Here is a 24,070-nt window from a genome sequence, read left to right as displayed (position 1 = left end):
GAATGAATGATTGGTTATCTATACCCCAGAAATTGATTTGCCAGTACCTGCTTTGTCAGTATAATATTTAATCTTGAAAAGTGAACTGCAAGCATGTAATACCTCCATATATGCAGTTAAAGAGGCACACAAGGGACCAGATAAATGTGGCCTTTATATAGAGGTTCATATACAATGAAATATGCCACATTTGGAACCAAAACAGTTTTTTGTTATATGCCAGTGGCCTTTAGAGCAGGTTTGACTATAAGTTTAATTTCTTATAATAACTTATTTCTGGCTTGTTGTTTTCATCAATAATCCTTACCAAAATTAAGGTTAGATGCACAGACTACAGACTGGTTAGACTTAAGTTGATAAGATAGCACTTGACCTTTCTCAAAATCAATGTAAGACATACTCATTGATCCGAGTCTGTATGGCCTGCTGTATACTGGCCGACGCTACGGTGGCTGCGGAGCAGGACCGCACACACTGGACTGCATCACTGATGGACGGCAGCGCACCTGGCAGACTTGTGATATCAGACGGGGACTGGGGCAATGGGATGATCTGTAGTTGTCCATTGTAAATGTATACCTAGAGAGGCAGAAAACACTTATATATAACAATGTACACTGTATATAACTCACTTTAGCTACTAAAACAGTAAATCTTTATTACTATATTTATTCATATCAAGGTGCTTTGACAGTAAATTTATTAGTTTTATCATATTAAGTCCTTTGTATGTCTACTTTGTATCAATATCTTTAACAACTTAAAACAAAACAATGAAATTACCTTATGAAATTGATTAAGTAGATATTAACAACAATGGATCAGTGAACAATCATTTTATAGTATGTAGAAACCTTACTCTGTTTTCAACAGTCTCAGGGTCAATCCATTTGGGGAGAACTTCAGCAGCTTCAATCAACATAAACTCCTCATCATTATCTACCACCCTACAACAACAAATTATTCTACACATTTATGTCAGGTAAATGGTTTTCTACCACAATACGCTGTGTTATTCCACTCTCAAGCCATTGCATAAATGTGCTGACTGTTGGATAAATAGAGGTTACACAACGAGTGGTTGTTGGATATGGAATTTATTTCACACGAGTAAGTTATTTTTTAAAAGTTACAAAAGACACGAGCTTTAGCGAGTGTTTTTTGCAACTTTTAAAAAATAACTTACGAGTGTGAAATAAATTCCATATCCAACAATTTCGAGTCGTGTGACCTGTTTCTACCACAATAATATCGGCTTGAATCAAAGGGAAACGTGGCCAAGTATAATTTCGCGTATGCAAATAAAGTGTACCGGCGACGTCCGGGACCCGATGATGTGACGTCATTAGATTACTGATGACGTCAATAACAATTGCAGCTTGGGTCAAAGTTCACCGTGTTAGCCAATCGAAATGTGTACAGAGTTTATACCACGTGTGGTATAAACAGATTGTTAATCAACAGCTGTAATGATTAACTGATGGTCTGAGAGTTGAATAACACAGGGTATTGTGGTAGAAATATATGTTATACGTGTATACCACTAGTGGTATATGACCTAGTGGTATATGACCATCCGGCCTTTTGATTGGTCAAGAATTCAAACTTTGACCCAAGCTGCAATTGTTATTGACGTCATCAATAATCGAATGTCGTCACATCACCAGGTCCCGGACGTCACCGGTATACTTTATTTGCATACGCGAAATTATACTTTTGCCACGTTTCCCTTTGATTCAAGCCGATATTATTGTGGTAGAAACAGGTCACATGACTCGTGATTGTTGGATATGGAATTTATTTTACACTTGTTAAGTTATTTTTTAAAAGTTGCAAAAGACACTCTTTTAAAAAATAACTTACTTGTGTGAAATAAATTCCATATCCAACACTCACTCGATGTGTAACCTCTATCTATATTTAAAATTTCCCATAGCCCTTATTATATCAAAGGATACATATTTTTTTGTTAGAACTTTGAACAGGGTATAAACTTTAATGCCAGCTACATTCAAACAAAGATGAGTCACTACAAAGCATGTCGTGTAAAATAATGAAAACACAACTTAATAACAACAAACTCTGTGGATTGTGAAAAAATCAAATATTGACGTTTTATATAAGAATATGTTAACATACAATTTAATATCTTGGATATGATATAGAGTCAGTGCATGTAAATAAGATCTTTTTAAATTTTCTAATCTGATTGATGACATATTTATAGTTACTTATGGCATCACAATACACACCTGGCAATAAGCCCAGAGAACTGTTTGGTTAACTTGAACAGCAGGTAAACGATAAACCATTCATCATCAATGTTATCTCCAAAGCTTGTTCTTCCGTACAGGTGGGCAGGAAGATCACCTGTGACAGAAAGACATTATTATGTAATGATTCACCTGTGGTAGATCTACATGTGGTGTCTATGACTTAAACCCTTATAGCCTGTCGTGTATCACCGTTACTATGTATTCACTGTACGCTTACGACACAGGGCAAGGGATCTTTATACAGTGGTGCGGCAAACCCTTCAAGGTGCTAAAATACATTTTCATCCAATTAGGCTACCACACAATAAAAATATGTAACCAAATATATGTACAACAAGATGTACTTTCATAAGCATTAAGAGTTTATATTTCAAAAATGTATAAAATAACAAGACATCTGGCAAACTACTGTCCGCCATCGGATGTGAAATATGCCAAGAATGCGTAGATGATAAATTTTTAATAAAAAAAGCATACTACTGGCCTCTGCTTGTCATTACAATGCCATGATTTATAGAGATGATGTCCTTTTATTGCTAATTTTGGAAAATGAAAAGTATACAATTTCATTGTAGTTTGTAACTGATGTAATGTAAGAAATGTAATCTTAGTATTATGATTTAATAGTAACAGAGACCTAATATGACCTTAATTACAACCCTGAAACAGAAACTTGTCTGAGATATTATGGTTCTTTATAATTGTGTAAAAATTCATCAAATCCCTTCAGGAATGAAGCCATTAAAGCACTGACAAAGAACTTTACGAAATAATAACTGTGACCTTGACCAGACCTTCACACAACCCTGAAACTTGATATTGTCCAAGACATAATAGTCCTGTTTAGTAGAGTGAAGTTTGATCAAAAAAACTCAAGAAATGAAGATGCTAAAGCGCTAGCGAATTTTGGTGTTAGGAACATATGTACACACAAGACAGACAGACAAACAAATATATTTAGTAGTAGGAGAAAGAGCCCTTTATAGTTCTCACTAATTAACAGTTACATTTATAACAATGTGGATTTGATATACCTGATGGGAGCGAGTCAGTAATATATCTTACTTTCATGTCCTAAAACGTAATAATACCAGGTGTTGATTTCAAGGTTTTAGGTTTTATAGTCTTCTTTCTTAACATATTGTTCTCTACATTACATTTGAAGTAAAAACATATTTATTGATCAGAATGAAAGGCTTCTGATGTTTGCAGTACAGTTAAACCTGCTTGAACAGTCACCTTGAATAAGTGACCACCTCCGTTATGCGACCATTCTGTAGTCTGACAGGCTATATAATGAACCTTAAATAAACTGTCACTTGTCTAACGCAGCCAGTGGTTACTAAAATCTGGCCCTAGTCTTTATCTCATCCTATATTGAGCGGTCATTGTGTCCAGAGGTAAACAGCCGAGATCGTCACATAGAGATAACCATGATTTTATTATCGATCATCGTCACGTGATTTGTTTTGTATACGATATACGCTTGAACCCTTCACACTTGTCGAGTCTTTGCAGGATTAAGTGTTATCGTACAAGCCGAGGCTGAACATGACAAACTTTATTTTAAATGTTGCAAACAAACTACAATTGGAGATTTTTTTCAAAAACCAATAAATTTATGAAAATTTTGTTTTTTTGTTGCAAGTTTCTGGTGAACCTTAAGTTTTAGCAGCAACCTGTCTTCAGCAGCCAATTTTTGTCGGTCCCTTGGGTGACTGTACAGGTTTGACTCTATTTCCTAGCAGATATTCAAATGTGAATACTAAAGGCTCAAATCTAAAGTCATATGAAGGTCAATGTAAGAGAAATCAATGTCCCGTTAACTTAGTGACAAGTCCTACTGACATGGGATCAAACCATTTAGTTAACATGCAAATATTGATTGCTATCTTAAGACACATCTGAGCACAGCTGGATAGGCCAACTCAACATCTTTTTAACAAATCCAATTTAAAAAACTTTTGTAACTTTTTATTTACTTACAGGAAAGAAAAATCAATACAAAATTGCTTTTATAAGCAGACAGTTGGAGGATTGGTGCCATGATGGATTTCACATGATACAACAATTTGTAGAAGACAATCTTGGTTTATCGAAGAACGACAGTAGCCACACAAAAAAATTCATAAGTAGTGTGAATGTTTTATTATTTTTCCTGTGAATCCTTTAAGAGTGAAATAGAATGGTTACCTGGTACATATCTTAATGCTGATAGTCAGTGAGACAAAACCTAGCAATAAGGCAGGGAGTCATGCAGGCTGTAAACCAGTAATTAACTGAAATTATTTATAATTTGATAAAGGCGACTAGAATATTCTGCTGGCTTTTGTTGTAACTAATTTGAGAAAATCATCGATAAATCTTGATGTCCATTTCTCTGCAGTGTGTCCATACAATATGTCATATACATTTTGTACTTGGATACTGCTGTAGCTGACAAATTGTTTTGTTTTTTCTTTCCATTTTTGTTATTTTCACTAAATATAATTCAAAATATAAATCCAATACACCGTTTCATCCTGTTTTTCTGTTACTCAATGCCAGTCCATTCTTTTTATCCTCTGTTCAAGAGGAAGGTGGCAAAGTATGACACTTCCTACATACCCAACCCAAATCACTAGTACAAATCACTCTATTATCACTTTACTGGCAAGCAGATTTTACACTACTGCAATACACTCAAATGGAGGAGGGTTTCCAGTTGACCCTTACCTTTAATCTCAGAAGTCAAATAACGATTTCTAAAAAATCTGCATTGTCAAGATCAGTATCCAAGACTTCAAACTCAAGAGTCAAATCTCATTTTGGAGATTCAGAAACAAAGTTTCAAGGCCTAGGGGGTCTTCTGGATGCATTGATATTGTTACTTGAAATTATTCCAATCCAATGCAAGGTATCAAAAGTTGCTACCATCATAAAGATGTACACCCAGTTATTCAGAAGGTATGTCCAACATACAATTATGCATATATGCCTGGATTAGCACAGTTGAACCATAAACAAGATGGGATGACACTGAAGCAATTGTCTGGGTGTGAAAATTTAGAGACCATGACAGTAACATGTAAATCAGCATTATCTCCCTTGTCTATCTGTCCCCTGATAATACTTACTTGGCACATTCAACAAAATCCAAACATGCGAACAATGAATAATTTAACCTCTGTAGCATTCAATTATTTTTTTTCCAACTGTGGGATAAAATCATAAATTCATTTTGAAATCTGATTAAAGGAGAAAATCAATGCCTGAATAATATTTTCAATTTATCTTGCAGTGCAACATCATTGATATAGTAAAAATTTACATTAAACCAGCTCTAAATCGAATTATTCTGCAAAGTTTTTGGTTGTTTTCCTTAAAGCTATAAAAGAAACTATTTCATTGTAAACTTGAATTTTATAATTTGCTGTTCAATATTCATTTTACTGGTACATTTCGTTTAATTTTATTTTTTACCAGAATTTTTTTAGAACAGATGCTTTAGAATTTAGAATCAATATTAGCTACATAATATCTGAAGCTAACAGATATGTATCATACCGAAGACCTGCAATACAGTGATAAATGTTTCATGACCTAGTCATACACAACCTTTACTGGATCTCCGTACTGCCTGGCTGGGGACCCCAGAAGAGCTCAGACATAGGACACAGTAATATTTCTGGCGACATCATCCAAACCTCATAACAACAGTCGGGATCATTCCGCATGCTTAAAGTTGGATTCCCGCATAACTTTATTTTTTTTTGCTCATGTGAAAATATTTGAATATATTTATGATTTTCCTGAACTGCCTAGGTTAAGAGCTTTGTGTTGACACAAAATTTGTAAAGTAACTCGCTGTATATATAATACAATAAACAAATACTTCTTTGATTTTACTGTGCCCCATATCATATATACCTGTACTGCGTGTCACATTGGGAAAAGTATAAAATAAGGATAAACTTGTTCAGTGATACCATACCCTAGTGTATGGGTATGCTACAGTGAATCTTAAATCAGCCTTAAAGAAACTTAGCAATAGGCATGAACATACATAGGATTTGGAAAGGAATATATTGACACTAAGTAAAATGGCAAATGAGAGGTAATAAACTTTTATTTTACTGGCTTCTCTATCAAGGGTCATAAATCCATACAGGTCAGACTTCTGTGCAGTAGAACACCAGGTTAAACAGTGCATCATGAACACCAGCTCAAGTTTTACTGTGTATTGGGAGTCACCAGCTACATGGTGGATCATAAATTGCCACAAAATTTGATAATTACATGTTCTCTGGAACACTGAATTTTCTATATGATTAATGCTATCATAGAAGGCTGAATTTTCTGTAGGATTAATGCTATCATATATGCATTAAAATGATTTGCCACAGCAGGATCAAATACAGTGATACTGGTGAGAACACAGAATCCCTGCTAACATGCCTACAGAGACTGGAGAAAGATGTCAGCCCACCTTATATACAAAGTGGTTTATGCATCACAAACTCCACAGGTTTTACTTTTCTATAGGCCGAGATGTTTGTGTGTCTACTCTAAACCTCAATGTCACCTTGGGAGATGTAATCTGGGGTTTATAACATCATACAAAGGTATCGCTCCTTATTCATGACATCTGATGATATTATTAAAACCTTCACATAAGTATTCACACAAGAGCATTATATCTAACAATAACAAGTTATACCATATAATTAGTTGTAACAAAGGCTTAATGAATAAAAAATATTGATCAAAAAAGCCTATTACAATCAGATATCACACAACACCTGGGATTGTTATCATTGATCATAGCCTAAATCCACTTTATTTAACCTTGCCAGAAAAGGAAGGTGCTACAGCACTCACCTGGCTTCAAAGTTTCTACCAGGTACCTTACTGTTTGGACATGTCACCGTTGGTGCGAAACTTGTTTTGGAACAAGGGAGTTGCTTGATAATAAACCCCCCTCGCCCATAAACCTCTTTATTTTCTCCCAGGTCATGGTGTGCTTAATGCCAGAAGATTATAACAAAAATCATTTAAACGTTTCTGGGGACTTAGCAAAATAGCAATGAAAATCCCAATGTTGAAAAGACAAAGGATGTTTGGCCAATAGCCTTTAGTCTAATAACAGATTGGTCAAGTTGAGATAGACAATTCATCTGTGCTAAGCCATAAAACAGATCCAATCAGACTACAATGGCACCGGCCCTGCTGATAGTCAGAGTAACAATGGTTTAATAGACTTCAACAATCATAAGGTTCCCAGGCTGTATCCTATACAAGACCAATATCCATCTATAATCAATGCCTGGTGTATCCAATCTGACACTGTTGATCGTGGGTAATGTTAGTTCAGCAGAAAAATATGTCACGGTAAAAAATCAATGAACCACTGACCATGGCATAAGCTATTATGATCTTATCCCAATTTGAAGATGTGAAAGAAATGAAAATGACAGAAGATTACCAGGCAGCCTCTATTTCTCTTGTAGCTCTAGATCTAATTGTCAGCTGTTGATTGCGAACAATATGCTAGGCTAAAATAATGTATTTACAGATTACTATATGTTTGTAAAAGAGGATAGTATCACTGGTGACTGTAAAAGTCTGAATTTTGGCAAAACATCTGAGTTTAAAAATACATATCTGAATTTTAGCTGAAAAGTCATAATTTTTCTGATATATATAAATTCTTACGTCTTACTAGCTTAGACAAGCAGGAAGTTCCCTTGCCTATTGGTAGGATGTTTACCTTGAGAGAGAAAGGTCGCTAGTTCGAGCACCAGTACTGGTAGGATATTTTTCTGAGCTAGTAGGCGACCTTATACTTTCTACTTTTACATATATATATTTTGTCATCTAGACTCCAGAATAGATATCATTCCGAGAACATGACTTTCAAGTTCTTGTTTTATGATTAAGATAGAGAATTTCGTCTAATTCTTAATTAATGAATTGGTATAGAATATATTCCATCTACTTCAGATTAAACACAGCTATACAGTTTGTAAAGAAAAAATATTCTGTATATCATATACACTCATGAGGCCTGTATCCCTGTCCTGTTATTGATTCCATGCAAAATACATTTTAAACTAAACTTCTGATCTGACAATCAAAATATTACAGTAGTGATAATGGATTATAAAATCACCCCTACACACTACATTGTGTATATACAATATATATAGGTATTCTTATGGCTTATGTTGTTTCTTATAAGTTTTGAACACATTTGACCTCTGTAAACATAAATTTGGGTCAGGGTTATTTATTAATATTATTACTATAAATATTGATCATAAGAGTTTTATTTTGTAATGATTTTGTTCGGCTTACACCTAGGAGCTGGATTGTGACTTGTAATGTAATAGTGTAGATCTGTTTTTCTGGCTAATATCTCATGAAACATGTATCTTACAAAAAGCATATTGATTTATTAGGCCCTGCGCAGACACCGACAGATCTACAGGAGGTCAACCAGTGTTTACACTAGAACATTAGGTAAAGCACTTCACCATGAAAACCAAATCTGGTTATAAAGATTAATTAGTTTATCGATAAAAAGGATAGATATGTCAAATATCTTTGGGTATGTAAAGTCATTACTTTGCTAACACTACAGTCAAACCGCCTAGACTCTGTCTCCCGTACTATAACCTACATTAGACACTGCACCACATTATGGTACTAAGCATATCAAGTTATCAACGTCAATGAAAGTAAATAGTGGGATACTATGATTTTTTTTATAAAGCAACAATTACAATTAACAATTAATTGTCAATGGTTTAACAGCATATGAATGATTAAACATTCAGAGATAAAAAGAAATTAAAAAAAAATAATAGAATATCATAAAGAAACTTGGCATTAAAAGACTGGGCATACCATTTATTGTAAAGTACCAACATGGACAGTCAGAGGTTATCACCACTGGCAGGGTTTGCGTTGAATCCGTCCCAATAGCCTTTTAAGCATAGAAAATTAAAAAGACCCCATTTTTTTCTGGAAGATGATTCAAATTATTCACAGGGACCCCATTTTATCTGAAAAGGACCCCATTTATGAAATGTCCAGCACAAACCCTGGGCATACCATTTATCGTAAAGTACCAACATGGATAATCAGAGGTCAGCACCAATGTTATGTACAGGTAAAAAGCTATCAGACAATGTGTTTCCTGTTTGTAATGGGTTGTCGTCACACAGACTTATACTCCATAATACACTGGTTCTTAACTTCCAACATCAGCTTAAGATCAGTATCAGGAATGAAGTACAACATCTTTAAGGCTTTATCTGACTGCTATGCATCGGCATAAGCGAGGAAATCTGTAATACAGGCTTTCCAAGAGCAGAAGCTCAATGTAACAAGCTCAAATTACTTCTACAATCTGTAATTCAATAGCATTAGAAAAGATGTTTTGTAGCAAATGAGAAGAGCAGCAGAGAATACCAATTTTTTGCTGTAACGTTAGATGTGATCTAAGTTCCACGGTAGTTCTACTGAATATTTCATCTGTGTGCACCGCTAATAATCTATAACACGTTCACACTTCTGTAATTTGTTAATAACATGATTGATTTTCTGTATATCTGATTATTCTGGCCTATCTTTGTGGTCAGAACTCAATATATCTCTTCAACTACATAATTCTATTTACTTTTTCCCTGAACAACTGGGAAGAATATTTATATGTTAGATTACAATAACACAAGATTTTAGTTCTCTGGTTGTTTATAAGGTCAATTCAGCTACCAAACTGGATGTAAACACAATTACGGAGCTGTAACTGTGCCCATCTCCTGATTAATTCAAGCCTCTCCCCTAGATTTCCACCTAATATTGGAACAGCATAGACATGTTGTGTAAACACCAGTAATATAATAACATTATCTTACTCGAGGCAATCTTACTTGTTTCACCTATAAACTGTGGTGTATATTTCTTGATGTCCATCAAATACAGGATTCTAAACGATAAATCTTCCTTTAAGATTCTGAATGGACTATATCAAAACTCTGCTTATAGATCTTGATATAAGGTTCGATCGAACTAACTCCATGAGCCAGAATTTTCCCTGAATTTTGTTGTACATGGTCCCAGGAATCTCATTTGTGAACTTGCGAGTCCCATTCTGAAATCCAGGAGTCCAATGACATTTTAAAATTGAAAAAAAATCATGGTAAAGCAGTTCCAGCATCCCTAGGATGCAGACATAGTTTTGGAGTCCTTGGTGGTTTTTCTGCATCTTTATAAAATGCAGGAAACCTGCAGAAGGGAAAACCCAAATGTGCCATGGAATAAACAGGCTGCAGGATTATACATGTCCAAGTGAGGAATATTCAACAAATATTGTATTTGATATATGTTCCTCTCTTACAGTGGAAGGATGGGAAAAATCCTCACTAGATGAAGAGAAAAACACAAGATAGGTTCCAATATGTCAACTACAATGTGTATATATGCTACTTTACGAAATCCTTGTTTCAAAACAGCAACGTTGAGTGAAATGGGGTTCCAGTTGGATAAATAAAAATCTTTTTGCTATTTCTTATGTTTCAAAATATATTAAAGTTGAAGGTCTAATATAAAGAAATATAATGATAGAAGAAAGCAATTGCTGAGTTGAAGGAATTTAGGTCAGGTAAATCAAAAAATTCAAATCTTGGCATTTTATCTGGGCCGGTCATCGGGGCCGGGTCATGTAACTGATCATGAGGATATACAATATCAAGACATGTGATGATAGTCTGAGGAAAATTTTCCACAATATTAATTGTTGCGTACTACAGTAGGGAATTCGAAGGATGTTGGATGGGGAACCGGATGATTGTGAAAGTTTAAGAGCAAATGTACATAAGTGAGTTTTTGTATGTAACATAGGTGTGTTGTAAGTCTCAGTATCACAAGATAAAAACTTTGACACATCATGAAATCTTAAAATCATATTTTGGGACAAGTGGAACTTCAATTAATCAACATATAAGTTGATTAAGTAAACAATTAGCTTACACAAATATATAATTGACTTCCACTATCACATTTGGTTGCAATTGATCTATCTTTAGTTTTTATTGTACAGATATTACCTTTGTCTTTGTCATTGTCATTAAGTGTTACTTGTTCACTAATGAATAAGAATAAGGTACATTTATGATGCAACTATTCCTAATGTTGAATCAAAAGTCTGAGAAGACCATGCCTCTGGACTATCCAGGTTAATGATCACACTAAGTCTATCTGTCCAAAGGCAATAGCTGCTTCCTTTTAACTCTCATCAAATACAGACAAAAGTGATCAATCTGATCATTAGACTGCTTTTGGCATTGATATTTTCCTGAATAATTCAGATAGTTTTCTTAGCCCCTTGACCCATTGCTATGGGCCTAATTTGTGTATTTGTTATCTGCTGAAGTCCGGAAATGTGAAGAGCATCTCCCTCATTTTTACCATGGCACCTTTGAAGGGTCCTTGGGAAGATACTTGATCAGCCTTGTGTCACAAGCATTGCTGTTACTCATGGAAAACTTCAAGGCAAGTTCTCTCCTGGAGGGGGACTATGTAACCCTGGTAAATACTGCTCTCTTTAGCTAGATCAGTTGAACTTAAGAGTACATACAAATGTAGTAATTCAGAGGGTCTGAGTTTGATCCACACTCCTACACTCTAGCTAACCTTTTTCAATTCTTCATTCATTCATGGTTTCCTAAGATATCATTCAACGAAAAAATACATGTAGTCACTGGTCAGATGACGCACAGCAGACGACAGATGGCAATTGTGGTGATACACTGGCTAATTAATTAGCCCTTTGGACAAAATTTAGAATTTTAATAAAATACAAAAACAGCAAAGTCCTCTTGTTTCAGAAGTCAAAAAGTTAATAACATTTATGTTGGGGATACTCGATATAGCTTTATCAACACAACATACAATACCGATCTCAGAAAAAAATATGACAAAGAAGTGGACATTGTCGTTTGGTACAAAACGTTATCACAACGTTAAAAAGAAAACAAGTTGTCATCTGTTCTATAAAACTGATCAACAAATTATCAAGAATAAATGGATACATCCAGCGTCCTACATCAATTTGTACAAGATATTCATCACGACAGATACAAAATGTCAAGCAGACAAAGGGGAACTAAAAACTATGATGGGTTCAATGACAGGAGCCGAAACTATTTATGAGTCACAAACCTTCAGTTGTCGCTACCAGTGAGAACGGGTCGTTCTGCCAAATGTAATCGACGACTAGAGGACTAACAAATGCCAGGTACGAATCCAACAGTTCCTCCAAATATTTTTTAACTTCTGACTTATTCAACGATTCTGGTAAAGTCGGGAAAAGGAAGTATTCCACAACATCCTCGGGTAAGTGTTTTCGTTTCTCAGCCATGCTTCTGCGGAAATGAAGATAAGGGTCATGACCTTACATTTCAGCCAATTGACGACGTCGACAGAAGTTTAGCCGCTGCTGTCATATGACCCGGAAGTGTAGCAGAAGAACTTTGGAAGAAGACTTGAGGGAACGAGAAGACTGTGGAAAATGTTAAAACCTAAAGCTCTCACACAAGTTTTGAGTCAGGCCAATTCAGGAGGAGTACAGAGCACTCTGTAACTATCTTAAAACACTGAAGCAGATTTGATTCAATATAATGCTGCTGAGAGACACACAGATGTCTTTCTTTGGGGAGGAGGGGTGACTGGGGGTAAACACAAATTCGCAATGCACTGGGACATGTCTAATATTAAAAAAGAAAAACCAGAAATACCTATATTTATATTCTAGTTTCTAATATAAGACCAGACATGTCCATGTGCACAATTGGTGTGTTATAGGTTCTTAACGCATAAGATAGGTAAATTTATATAAATACTATGTAATACAATAAGAGGATACATGTATCAAATATCATTTACCTTATAGATAAGAGGATACATGTATCAAATATCATTTACCTTCAGTATCTGATTGCGTCGGGGGCTGTGGATGAGTTTGATTCGTTACACCGTGTGAAGACAGTATACAACTCTCTACTCATTTTTTCAGTATATTCTGTGCAGATAACTTGTCTGCGAATACAACTGAACATGTTATCTCGGCATTAAATGTTTATTAAAATTTTCATTTATCATAAAGTAGTTGCCAACAATCTTTGTCTAGAAACGTATTTTTATTTTGTCAAAGTACTGAAACAGAAATAAATTTAAAGCCTATCAAATCCCATTTTATGAGCTTGACAAGCTTAGACAAAGCTAAATAATGATTGGAACCTTCTGATTATAACTAAATATATACATATAGATGTGGCATCACATATTGCCCTGGTCCACAATATAACAATGGCCTCTATATACCAGCTGTTTACCTCAGAAAGTGTACACCCAGTCAGTGTAGTAACACCAGGTTACTGGATAGCATTCGGTGTACACCAATGCTCACTTTTCTTCTCAGTGTAGCAAATCAATTATATGTATATATATATATCTTCTTGTTCCTTCTGTATCCTGATTTAGGGTAGATATTAAAGCACTGATCACTAGTTACAGCCAAATATGACCCGAGAATGACAAAAACTCAAAAAATGTTGGCAATTTAATTGGAAGATCCTCAAGCAAGACTGAAAAAAGGCAATAACCCTTACAGAAAAAACACTAATTACATAATACAAAAGTTTACCAAGTTAAGATACCAGTAACAACATAAGAACTGATTACCAGACAGACAAGGCTATGCAGAGCAACATCATGAAAGCATATACATGTACTATTAAATTTCGCTTCATAACTAACATGGTTTAGTGAACACCTGAACACACCTTATCCAGAATTCATGGTCCAGTGACTCAGGAAATTAGGGATGCTGGGAATCTGGACTTGTAAAGATTTGTGTTTAGCTGAGACCCTACAGATTTAATACATGAATTATTTTTTTTGCACTATTTAGGGATTAAAAACCTTAGGTTTTGAGAAGTTTATGTTAAATCTTTATTGCATCTTGAATTGATTTACAAATTAGTTTATAGTCAAATTGGAATTAATTCTATAATACCCCCTTTCTTTTTTGAGTCTTTTTTTTTTTTGGTAAAAACGACATATTCAAATGAATTTTGAGAATTAGTGATTTTGCATAATTTGACAATTGTTTTGCAATGCATCAATATATAAACATGTCCATAATGCATACAGAGTGATTCTGTACTATTTAGTGGATTTTTTAAAAACTGAAATTTTAACGAAAATTTAGAGTTTGCTTTAAAAACTGAATATCCTGACAAAGCAGGACAGGGGATACATAATTAAATGTATGTGTTATTTTTGTATTACCAGTGTTGTTAATATGTTGACAGCCCATTAACAGATTAAGTTGTAAGATCCAAGGGTTACGACACAACTGCACTGTACAGTCTTGTGTGTTTATTTTTCTATGAGGGACTGATTATGTTCTTCCCAAAATGAGTATAATAAGCCCTTCTGTTCTTAATTGTGGTTGACATTTATAGTCTACAGTGTTCTAATGAAATATTTCAAATCTTATTTTCTAGTCTACTCAACAATGAAGGGGCCTTGTTAGCCTACTCTGGATATGGAGACAAGGATGCATCCGTCACAGCGGCTATAGCCTGTAACATCTGGACTTCTTATCAGAAAAGTGGAGCACATGCTTTCAATGAAGATAAATTGGAGTTTGTTTTATTGGAATGTGAGGTTAGATGCAAGCTTAACTAAAGTTATAGTGATTTATTGTGTATTGCACTCTGCACCAGAAAGTCAACGAAGAGCAATATTGTCCTATTTTGTTAAGAAAAACTTTAAAATAGCTTCAGCTGCCATATTCTGGGAAAATCCTGCATATATAAGCTTGAAGTGTGAATAGCTATAGTAGTATTTATCAAAAGGAATAATTTGAGTAATTTTGATTTATTGAATCAGGGAGCCCCTGACTTAGCTTGTTATGTTTAGGTGTTACAATTGTATTCATTAAATGTAAAATGGTGGAAAATTGTAACCTCCGCTTTTATTTATCGATTATTACAGTGGTAAATAATTTTGAGTGACCACAAAAATGTTTATCAAGACAAGTGGAATAGACAATATTTGATATATTATTTTTCGACAGGATGTAATACAAGGTATAAATATATATGAACACAATTGGTTATACATGTTAAGCGTATTGTACTTTGCTATGTTCATTTCATAGGAAGGTAAAGTGGCAATAACCAGGGTGGCAAATCTTCTTCTGTGTATGTGTTCCAAGGAAATCGTCGAGTTTGGGTTGTTAAAAGCCAAGGTAAGATTGTCTTCTTCACTATGTTATCAAGTTCATTTTCTAAACTTGTATTGTCCAAGATAAAATCCAGAAGCCATTTTAGTCAAGGATTATACCTATTGAACGAGTAGAAATTTATCTCTACCCGTTAGTAAAAGTATAGGTGCTTCATCTGTGCCATGATGAATGATTAATTCTTATAATAGTGTAAACAATGTTCTGTCAAGGGAGATGCAAGATTGCCACTAAACGGTCCAATGTGTATGTATGAGGAATTTTGTGACTTTTAAATGGCATGTATTTTATGAAATTTTAATGCAACTTCTTTAGGTTTTTATTTATCACGATACATCTCAAATGTCCCAATGTCAAGATCTAGACCTCCTATATATTGTCTCTGTCACAATGGGTCAAAAGGTCATTTAAATTTGTTATGACAATAAATTCTGAAAACATATTGGGTGGTGCATATCCAGGATCAAGGGGAATCAGATAATTATATATATATTTTTTTTTGCTATATTTTATGAAGAACTTAACTCATAGATGAGCAGATTATGACAGGACTTTCTCCCACAGTCCTGCGATTTATCGCTAGTTTTAGACGCAAGGGATTTGTGTCAACCCTAGGGTATGACATACTATATGGACTAACCTTCTGAACCGGGAACACTTCTGGAACTACTTTTTGAGTGACGTTACTTAAGTTCCCGCATTGTTATTTAATATTAAATATGTGCAAGAGACACAAAGTTTTATGAAATGACAAAATGTACTGTTGTAAATATTCAGAATAGTATCACTGATACCTTATTTTAGTGTCTCTTTGAATAAACGTTATGAATTCATTTAGACCAATGTATTCTCGGTAATGATATTAGTTTGCAATTTTTTTTTGGGGGGGGGGGGGGAGGATGGGTACTTCTTCAAATGGGGATATTCATGTGCCGACCATGTGCATTATTTGTTTACAAACAAACCTTGATCGCCGATGGGATATGAAATTATATAAAGTAGTGGGAGAGGGAATGTGACAAAGAAATCTCAACACGAAGGGGAATTCATGAATGTCAAACACTCTGCAAACCTAGGGTTTGACATTTAGTAATTCCCCCTCGGGTTGAGATTTCTTTATCACACCCCCAAGACAGGAAAATATTCTATTAATCACACACCATTTTTACATGTGTATCCTTAAGTGAATAGAAAGGGTCAAAGGTAGAAGTACTAGTAATTGAATACCGATCAATTTTGGCCAGACACTATAATAAATAATTGTAATCTTTGTTTCTGTTATTTTCTTTTGTAAAGGTAGGCTGTACTACCTTGTGTTACTGATTATATATTTGAACATAGAAAGGTTTGGTGTTTAGGATATTGGAGGTACAGAGCATGTTTTGCTGTTGTAGGTTGAAGCTCTAGCAACATACCTAGAAGAACCCCTTTCTCAAGTGGCATCTTCCTGACACCTCACAACTGTCTAGGATCAACTGCCAGCTGTCAGTCTGTTTACTGATAAAAACTGCACCTGCATCTTCACTCCAGAGTCTGGAGTTATCTTCAAAAGATTCTGCCACAATACCTAGTTCCAGTACCGGAAGTGGCATTGTGTATTTCTTGGCATGTGGGTTGTACTGCAATGGTATATTTTGGCTTAATGATATATTCACTAGAATTTTTGTATACCAGAAACATAGTTAGAAGTTGAATAGTCACATAATTTTGATGAATGACCAATGCAAACTTCTCAATACATTGTTATTTTATAACCACAAAAGGATATCATGGCCTTCCAAGTCATGCAGGATAAATGTATATTTTTAGCCCACCATCATCAAATCGCCCTGCGTCCGTGGTCCGTGGTCCGTCCGTCCCTCCGTCTGTCCGTAAACAATTCTTGTTATCGCTATTTCTCAGAAAGTACTGAAGGGATCTTTCTCAAATTTCATGTATAGGTTCCCCTTGGTGCCTAGTTATGCATATTGCATTTTGAGACTAATCGGAAAACAATATGGCCGACAGGCAGCCATCTTGGATTTTGACAATTGAAGTTTGTTATCGCTAATTCTCATAATGCACTGAAGGGATCTTTCTCAAATTTCATATATAGGTTCCCCCTGGTGCCTAGTTATGCATATTGCATTTTGAGACCAATCGGAAAACAACATGGCCGACAGGCAGCCATCTTTGATTTTGACAATTGAAGTTTGTTACCGCTAATTCTCAGAAAGTAGTGAAGGGATCTTTCTCAAATTTCATATGTAGGTTCCCCTTGGTGCCTAGTTATGCATATTACATTTTGAGACCAAACAGAAAACAACATGGCCGACAGGCAGCCATCTTGGATTTTGACAATTGTAATTTGTTATCGCTAAATCTCAGAAAGTAATGAAGGGATCTTTCTCAAATTTCATATTTAGGTTCCCCTTGGTGCCTAGTTATGCATATTGCATTTTGAGACCAATCTGAAAACAACATGGCCGACAGGCAGCCATCTTTGATTTTGACAATTGAAGTTTGTTGTCGCTATTTCTCAGAAAGTAATAAAGGGATCTTTCTCAAATTTCATATATAGGTTCCCCTTGGTGCCTAGTTATGTATATTGCATTTTGAGACCAATCTGAAAAGAACATGGCCGACAGGAAGCCATCTGTGATTTTGACAATTGAAGTTTGTTATCGCTATTTCTCAGAAAGTAATGAAGGGATCTTTCTCAAATTTCATATGTACGTTTCCCTCTGTGCCTTGTTATGCATATTGGATTTTGAGACTAATCGGAAAACATGGCCGACAGGTAGCCATCTTGGATTTTGACAATTGAAGTTTGTTATCGCTATTTTACAGAAGGTACTGAAGGGATCTTTCTCAAATTTCTTATGTAGGTTCCCTTTGGTCCCTGATGTTGCATTTGGGACCAATCCGAAAACAACATGGCCGACAGACAGCCATTATGGCTAAATCTTAAATTTTATATATAGGTTCCCCTTGTTTGAAAAGTACTAGAGGGCTGTGTCTGAATTTACACAGATTAGTAAGACTTAGAAGAAGGGAAAAGTAGAGAAAAGATCAATCAGACATGGAACCTATAAAGATCATTCAATGGTGGGCGCCAAGATCCCTCTGGGATCTCGTTATGGTAGAATTATCTCCCTTCCCAAGTGTATTGTACTTATCTTGCTTTTTCTTTTCGAAGATGTCATAAAATAATTGATCATTTAAAAAAGACAGTTTATTGGTGTCATGTGAAAGGAGAGATTGAGAAGTATGAAAGAATGAAATACAATATTATTCATTGTAAATCACATTTGTGTACATGCATATACTATTTGTTGCTATTCATTTTTCATTAATTTTCAAAACATTTAATTAAAACAAACAAAACTTTTGTCCAGTGTTGATAATTTTTATTTGAAAATAACATAGCAATTCAAAGAAAATTCAACTTTTACTATGAACCAATTGCAAGAGAAAATCTAATATACATGCATGCAACGTGAGCTCATTGAAAATGGTTCAAACATAAAATTTATTTTGCGAGAACTCTATCTGAACAAGCCATTATTACTCTTCCAATTCAAACATTGGAATAGTTCATTATGACACTTCTTGCTCAAAATTACAAGGCCAGGTATATATCTATAGTACAAACTTGGTACTGTTGTAAGACAACTCCACATTTATGTATTACAAAGTGTTGACCATTTCACTTTGATGTTTTACAAATGGAATGTAACATTTTAATCTCCTTCATATAAATGTCCTCTGTGGCAGCTGGTGTTTCTAGAACCATAGGCATATTGTTGAACCTCCGATCACACATAACACGTCTAAAGCCTTCAATCCCAATGTGGCCACGCCCGATGTTCTCGTGGCGGTCAAGGTGACAACCCAAAACACCTTATAAAAGAAATATATATTATGTAGAAGAATGAACGTAAATAACAATTTGAATTGAGTGAAGGTGGTGTAACAAGATAATATCCACATACTAGTGCAAACGACATTTGGAGGAACCAACATTTTTCTGGCTGCATAATAAAATATTTCTTTGCGTTTGTCTTAGGACAGAATAATACAATATTTGAATTGAGAGCCAAGTCACAATGAGTGTGTTAGATAAGTTCATAAGAAGATGGCTTACCTCAATTCAGTCAGATAATTCTTGTCTCTATAACCAGCCACTAAGTTATATGACCGAGTCTTAACATTTTAAGTTTTAGGTTTTTTGTAAACCGACCCAACTCCAAGTTTTGTATCATGATCAATCCTGCGGCTGCCTCAATCAATTCTGAATTTTAGTACATGCAATTGCAATCGACATTTATATTTTTTAGTCTCTTTACTGCTACTGGAAAAATGTCTGAGAAGTGGGAAGCAATATAATGGTGTTTATTTTAGAAAACATAAGTAACTTCTATACATCAGCGAGGCAGAATGCCATCGCCAGTGTGGGACGATGATATTGGCACAGACAACACTTCCTGTCAGCAGCAGGCAAAGACTAACAAAGACTTGCTCCAATATAAAACTGTTCAAGAAAAGTTACTGTATATAGCGTTCTTGCAAGCACATTTGCTTATTAGTCAAACTTGATATTTCCTATTTATTTATACTTGTGCCTTTACTTTCTTTATCAATTAAGAGTTTAAATTTCACAAACTAACACCTCTGGTGTACTAGCAGGAAAGTATCATCCATCAAACATACAGCATGCATACCTTTGGAATCATTCAGATGCACAGCTTTCAGATATTTAAAACCAACAACTGTCTCAAACTCTGCCATCATCTTTTCAAATCCAGACTGACTTGATAGATCGTGACCTACAATGTAAACAACATTTTGATTTACAAACAAAGTAAATCACAGAACTGAAATTGTATTTCAATTTCAAGGCTTGCAGAGTAAAGTTTTTAATGATCACTAATTCATTAAATTAGGCTAACTAAAATCAGTTACTAAGTTGTTGTTTTTTTTTACATCAAAAGCAAATGAGAGAGGGCCTGAGAACCAAGTATTCACTCTTTGTTTTAATCTCTACCTATACTTTCACCAAAGCCTCTTGCAGGAATTTCTAATGACAAATACTGATGTCATCATAAGACCGTAACATGTCCCTTCATTGAAAGCACAGTTATCTTCCTTCCCATTCACTATTGTGATGTATAGCTGCAGTGGTGGGGTGGTCTGAAAACAAACATCATCCCCATGTCACTGGGGATAAAACATTTTCCTGTTTGATTATACATTATCTTGCTTTAAGAAATTCCAATGATAAAAGTTTTCAGGATCACCACAAGTATACAGAGTTATTGTGCGGCACTTCATTTTAACTGATGACATGTATATTAGAACATGATTTACCTGCAGCAAAGGCGTGACACGTATCCAGACATACTCCAATTCTAGACTTGTTCTTAACCTTGTCAATGATGGCTTTCAGTTCCTGGAATTTTCCTCCAACTGTGCTGCCTTGACAACTCATGTTTTCTATAACTGAAACAAAAGAATAGACCAGTATTCTCATTATTATAAGATCAGTTTGATTAACTTATATATAACTTTACAGAGTTTATTAATATTCATATCCAATATTTACTAAATTATATACTAGATAGCTTCATAAATAAACTTGATGCATTTTACAAAATGATGAAACAAGCCATATTAATCCACCTAATATCGGCACAAAAGTGCACAAGGGGCACTGTAGGAAACCAAGTTCCGCAGGAAACCCCATTTGGTCAGGAAGGTGACCCCCATACCTATCATGAAAGGCGAGTGTCTTTTATCACCTGATATGGCAGCATAACATTAAAGATATGTGCTAAATAAAATAGAGTACACATGTACAGTGTGAAACAAGATGATATTCCTCATATGAAGGTATACATGTAGACCTTATTGAATACCTGTTGTAACAAATTTAGTCTTGGTGTGAGCCATGTTGATACTCTCAGCAATCAGTCCAAGTGATTGTTCAGTGGTGATGTCACCACAGCTGGATCCTGAACAGAGGGATAACAGAAATAATCATCACCAAAACAAACATTTGAAGGGATTTACTAAGATGTCAGTGGACACGGATATTGCTATCCTTATACCATATCAATATAATTTGAAAATACAATGTGATACACATAAAATAACATGTATAATCGTCACATCATCGTACACACACATACTTACCAGGATGGAAGTTGTACAGCGTCAGACCAAGCTTTTCACATCTCTGTAGTTCGTCAATAAGTGTATCTCTACTTTTCTGGAGAGTTTCCGGGTTAGACGAGCCACAGTTCATCAGGTAGGAGCCGTGTGGAAGAATATCACCAGGGGAGAATCCTGCAGTCTGATTAAAACGAACACAATAATTTGCATTAGTCTCCCTTTTCCCAATGCAGTCTGTCTTTGCAAAATTCATTAAAAGTTTACTGACAGAAGAGCAATGAATGTGTTTATTCCAGTATAAGCAGCTTACCTGATAAGCTTCTCTAAATTTTTCTGCATCTTTGTCAAGCAATGGCTTGGAATTCCACTGTCTCTGTGATTTGAGAAACAATCCAAATGCTGTTGCTCTCTGTGAAACGGCAGCATCCACAGCATTATACAGACCACCTGTAGGAAATAACATTTTAATTCATTCTTTGCAATGCTATTTAATTACATATATTTTAATCAAACAGTATTTCTTAATGCATCAGTAAAGATCTAAGCAAGAAAACTATAAAACTTCTTATATAGCTAATGTAGCTCTCACAAGAAACATCAGTGGGACAGAACAAAAGAGACATGTGAAATTATTACTCATATTATAAATTATGTACAATTACCTGCAATGGACACATGTGCTCCTACACGTTTTTCACATTTGTGTGATGCCAGATTAAAGTTAGAAATGACTGGCAATTTGACACACAATGGCTTGCTTTTACCCTTCACCGGTGATTTGGCAGATTGCTTCGACCTTTTTACAGTCTTTTGTCTCTCTGTCTTTATAACCTTTACATCAACTTCACTACTGGGTTCTTTTTTAATTTTGGATTCAGGATTTCTTTTTCTTTCTGTTTTTTTGGTGATCTTAACAACAGTTTTACTAGTAGGTTCTTTTTTGATAGTCTTACTAACTTGTTCTTTTTTAACTTGGGTTTTGATGTCTGGTTTTATTTTTGCGCTCTCATTTTTGTCACCAATTGTTGTTCTGTTCCTTGATGAAACTTTGCACTTCTTCAGGAGACAGGGTTCCTTGATCTCTTTACTTTCGACACCATTTCTTGCGGATTTTCTCTTTCTGACCCCTCTGGTGTTCTGGACTATGTCATTTGGCTGTTGCTTGCTAATATCCTCATTCAAACTTGCTGAATTCGTTTCTTCTGGCAGCAATTTTGGTAAAGATATTTGTTTATCGACATCACCTTGAGTATTTGTATTTCTTTTCCCCCTCACCATGGTAGATCTACGTATATACAGTCCGCGACGTTAGCGCTGTGGTACATATACAATCTTACTGCAGTAAGACAGCGAATACAATCAATAATTTCGAAATTAATTAAGTCTAGCTATTTACATAACGGGTCGATGACAAATCGAATGAAATCTGCAGTCGCCGAGCTCAGCTGTTGTTGTTTACATTCGTCACGATCTCCCGCCAAAATGTCGCGTATATTTACGAGAGCGATATAAAAGGGAGGTAATTACATACATACAATTTTCTAATCAAGCAAAGCTTAGAAAAGATAAAGCCTTTGGTATGGAGCTATGTTTTCGTGCCATACGGTGCAAGATAGTGGTGTAGTTTGGAATTTTATATTCAACTTCCACAAACTTTTCAATCGAATCACCTATTCAAAGAAACCTTTGTAATCCGACTCGATATGCCTCACTCGTACCAGAGACTGCTCGTACTGTTAGTTTCAGTCTACAAACTTTCACTGAGATAAATTCAAGAAAAATGCATATAATGCCAAAAAGACGGCATAAACGAATTTATTGATAAATTCTTGTATAAGACTTCGAGTGTTGTTATTTTTACCAGAGACCTATATACTAGTATATAGGTCTCTGTTTTTACCCAATCTAGTCCCATTTATGTACATCGGGACATTTCTAATGGGTTTTAATGAATATTAACATAGATCTAGATTTTTTCTAGTTTGTTTTCTGTGAAAGTTCTGTGTAGTCATAAATGGGCATATCGTAGTAACACTGTACATATTTGTGGTTCACGTGATCCTGGGCTGACATGAAATTTGCCATTTAATATTCTTGTGACATCAGAATACATGTTATGCCCGAATTGGAAAACTGGGAGTCTACCACAATTACGACGTGTTTGTGGTCTAGTGTTTATTAAGATACCGTAAAACGGTATATATGTGCGATTAATATCATTTTATAATATTGAATTCTTGCGTAGAAATAAGTCGACGTTAGTGTAGTAGGAGTGGGAAAATGCACGGCCAGACCGGGGTTCGAACCCGGGACCTCCGAACACTAGCCGGATTCTCTATCGATT

General features: G+C 35.1%; 3 protein-coding genes across 6 annotated transcripts in view; 1 reads left to right on the top strand and 2 right to left on the bottom strand.

Annotated features, from left to right (window-relative positions):
• Positions 1–12,681, bottom strand: part of LOC117329436 (protein ecdysoneless homolog) — a 43,600-nt gene extending 30,919 nt beyond the window's left edge. For all 4 annotated transcript variants that reach the window (XR_004533198.1, XR_004533199.1, XM_033887395.1 and 1 more), the window contains exons 1-4: positions 12,483–12,681; positions 2,253–2,370; positions 860–947; positions 401–579 (exon numbers count right to left, since the gene is read on the bottom strand). Coding sequence is in view for 2 of the 4 variants with exons in the window: in XM_033887395.1 (XP_033743286.1) it covers positions 401–579; positions 860–947; positions 2,253–2,370; positions 12,483–12,681 (584 nt within the window). In the remaining 2 variants the exon portion in view is untranslated. The remainder of the gene's footprint in view (positions 1–400; positions 580–859; positions 948–2,252; positions 2,371–12,482) is intronic.
• A 79-nt stretch (positions 12,682–12,760) lies between these two features.
• On the top strand, positions 12,761–17,074 carry LOC117329418 (ragulator complex protein LAMTOR2-like). Its single transcript, XM_033887365.1, has 4 exons — positions 12,761–12,899; positions 14,831–14,993; positions 15,490–15,579; positions 16,968–17,074. Exons 1-4 carry the CDS (start codon positions 12,832–12,834, stop codon positions 17,022–17,024), a joined length of 378 nt encoding a protein of 125 aa, XP_033743256.1. The 5' UTR covers positions 12,761–12,831; the 3' UTR covers positions 17,025–17,074.
• Positions 17,075–18,955: 1,881 nt separating this feature from the next.
• Positions 18,956–23,445, bottom strand: LOC117329413 (probable endonuclease 4). Its single transcript, XM_033887357.1, has 7 exons — positions 22,389–23,445; positions 22,037–22,173; positions 21,748–21,907; positions 21,471–21,566; positions 20,923–21,054; positions 20,277–20,381; positions 18,956–19,455 (listed from the first exon to the last, which is right to left on the bottom strand). The coding sequence occupies exons 1-7, from the start codon at positions 23,002–23,004 to the stop codon at positions 19,262–19,264; spliced, it is 1,440 nt and encodes a 479-aa protein (XP_033743248.1). The 5' UTR covers positions 23,005–23,445; the 3' UTR covers positions 18,956–19,261.
• Positions 23,446–24,070: the final 625 nt, after the last annotated feature.

This window comes from Pecten maximus, chromosome 1, assembly GCF_902652985.1.
Source record: "Pecten maximus chromosome 1, xPecMax1.1, whole genome shotgun sequence".
Classification (NCBI taxonomy): domain Eukaryota; kingdom Metazoa; phylum Mollusca; class Bivalvia; order Pectinida; family Pectinidae; genus Pecten; species Pecten maximus.
This window is presented reverse-complemented; position numbering and strand designations above follow the sequence as displayed.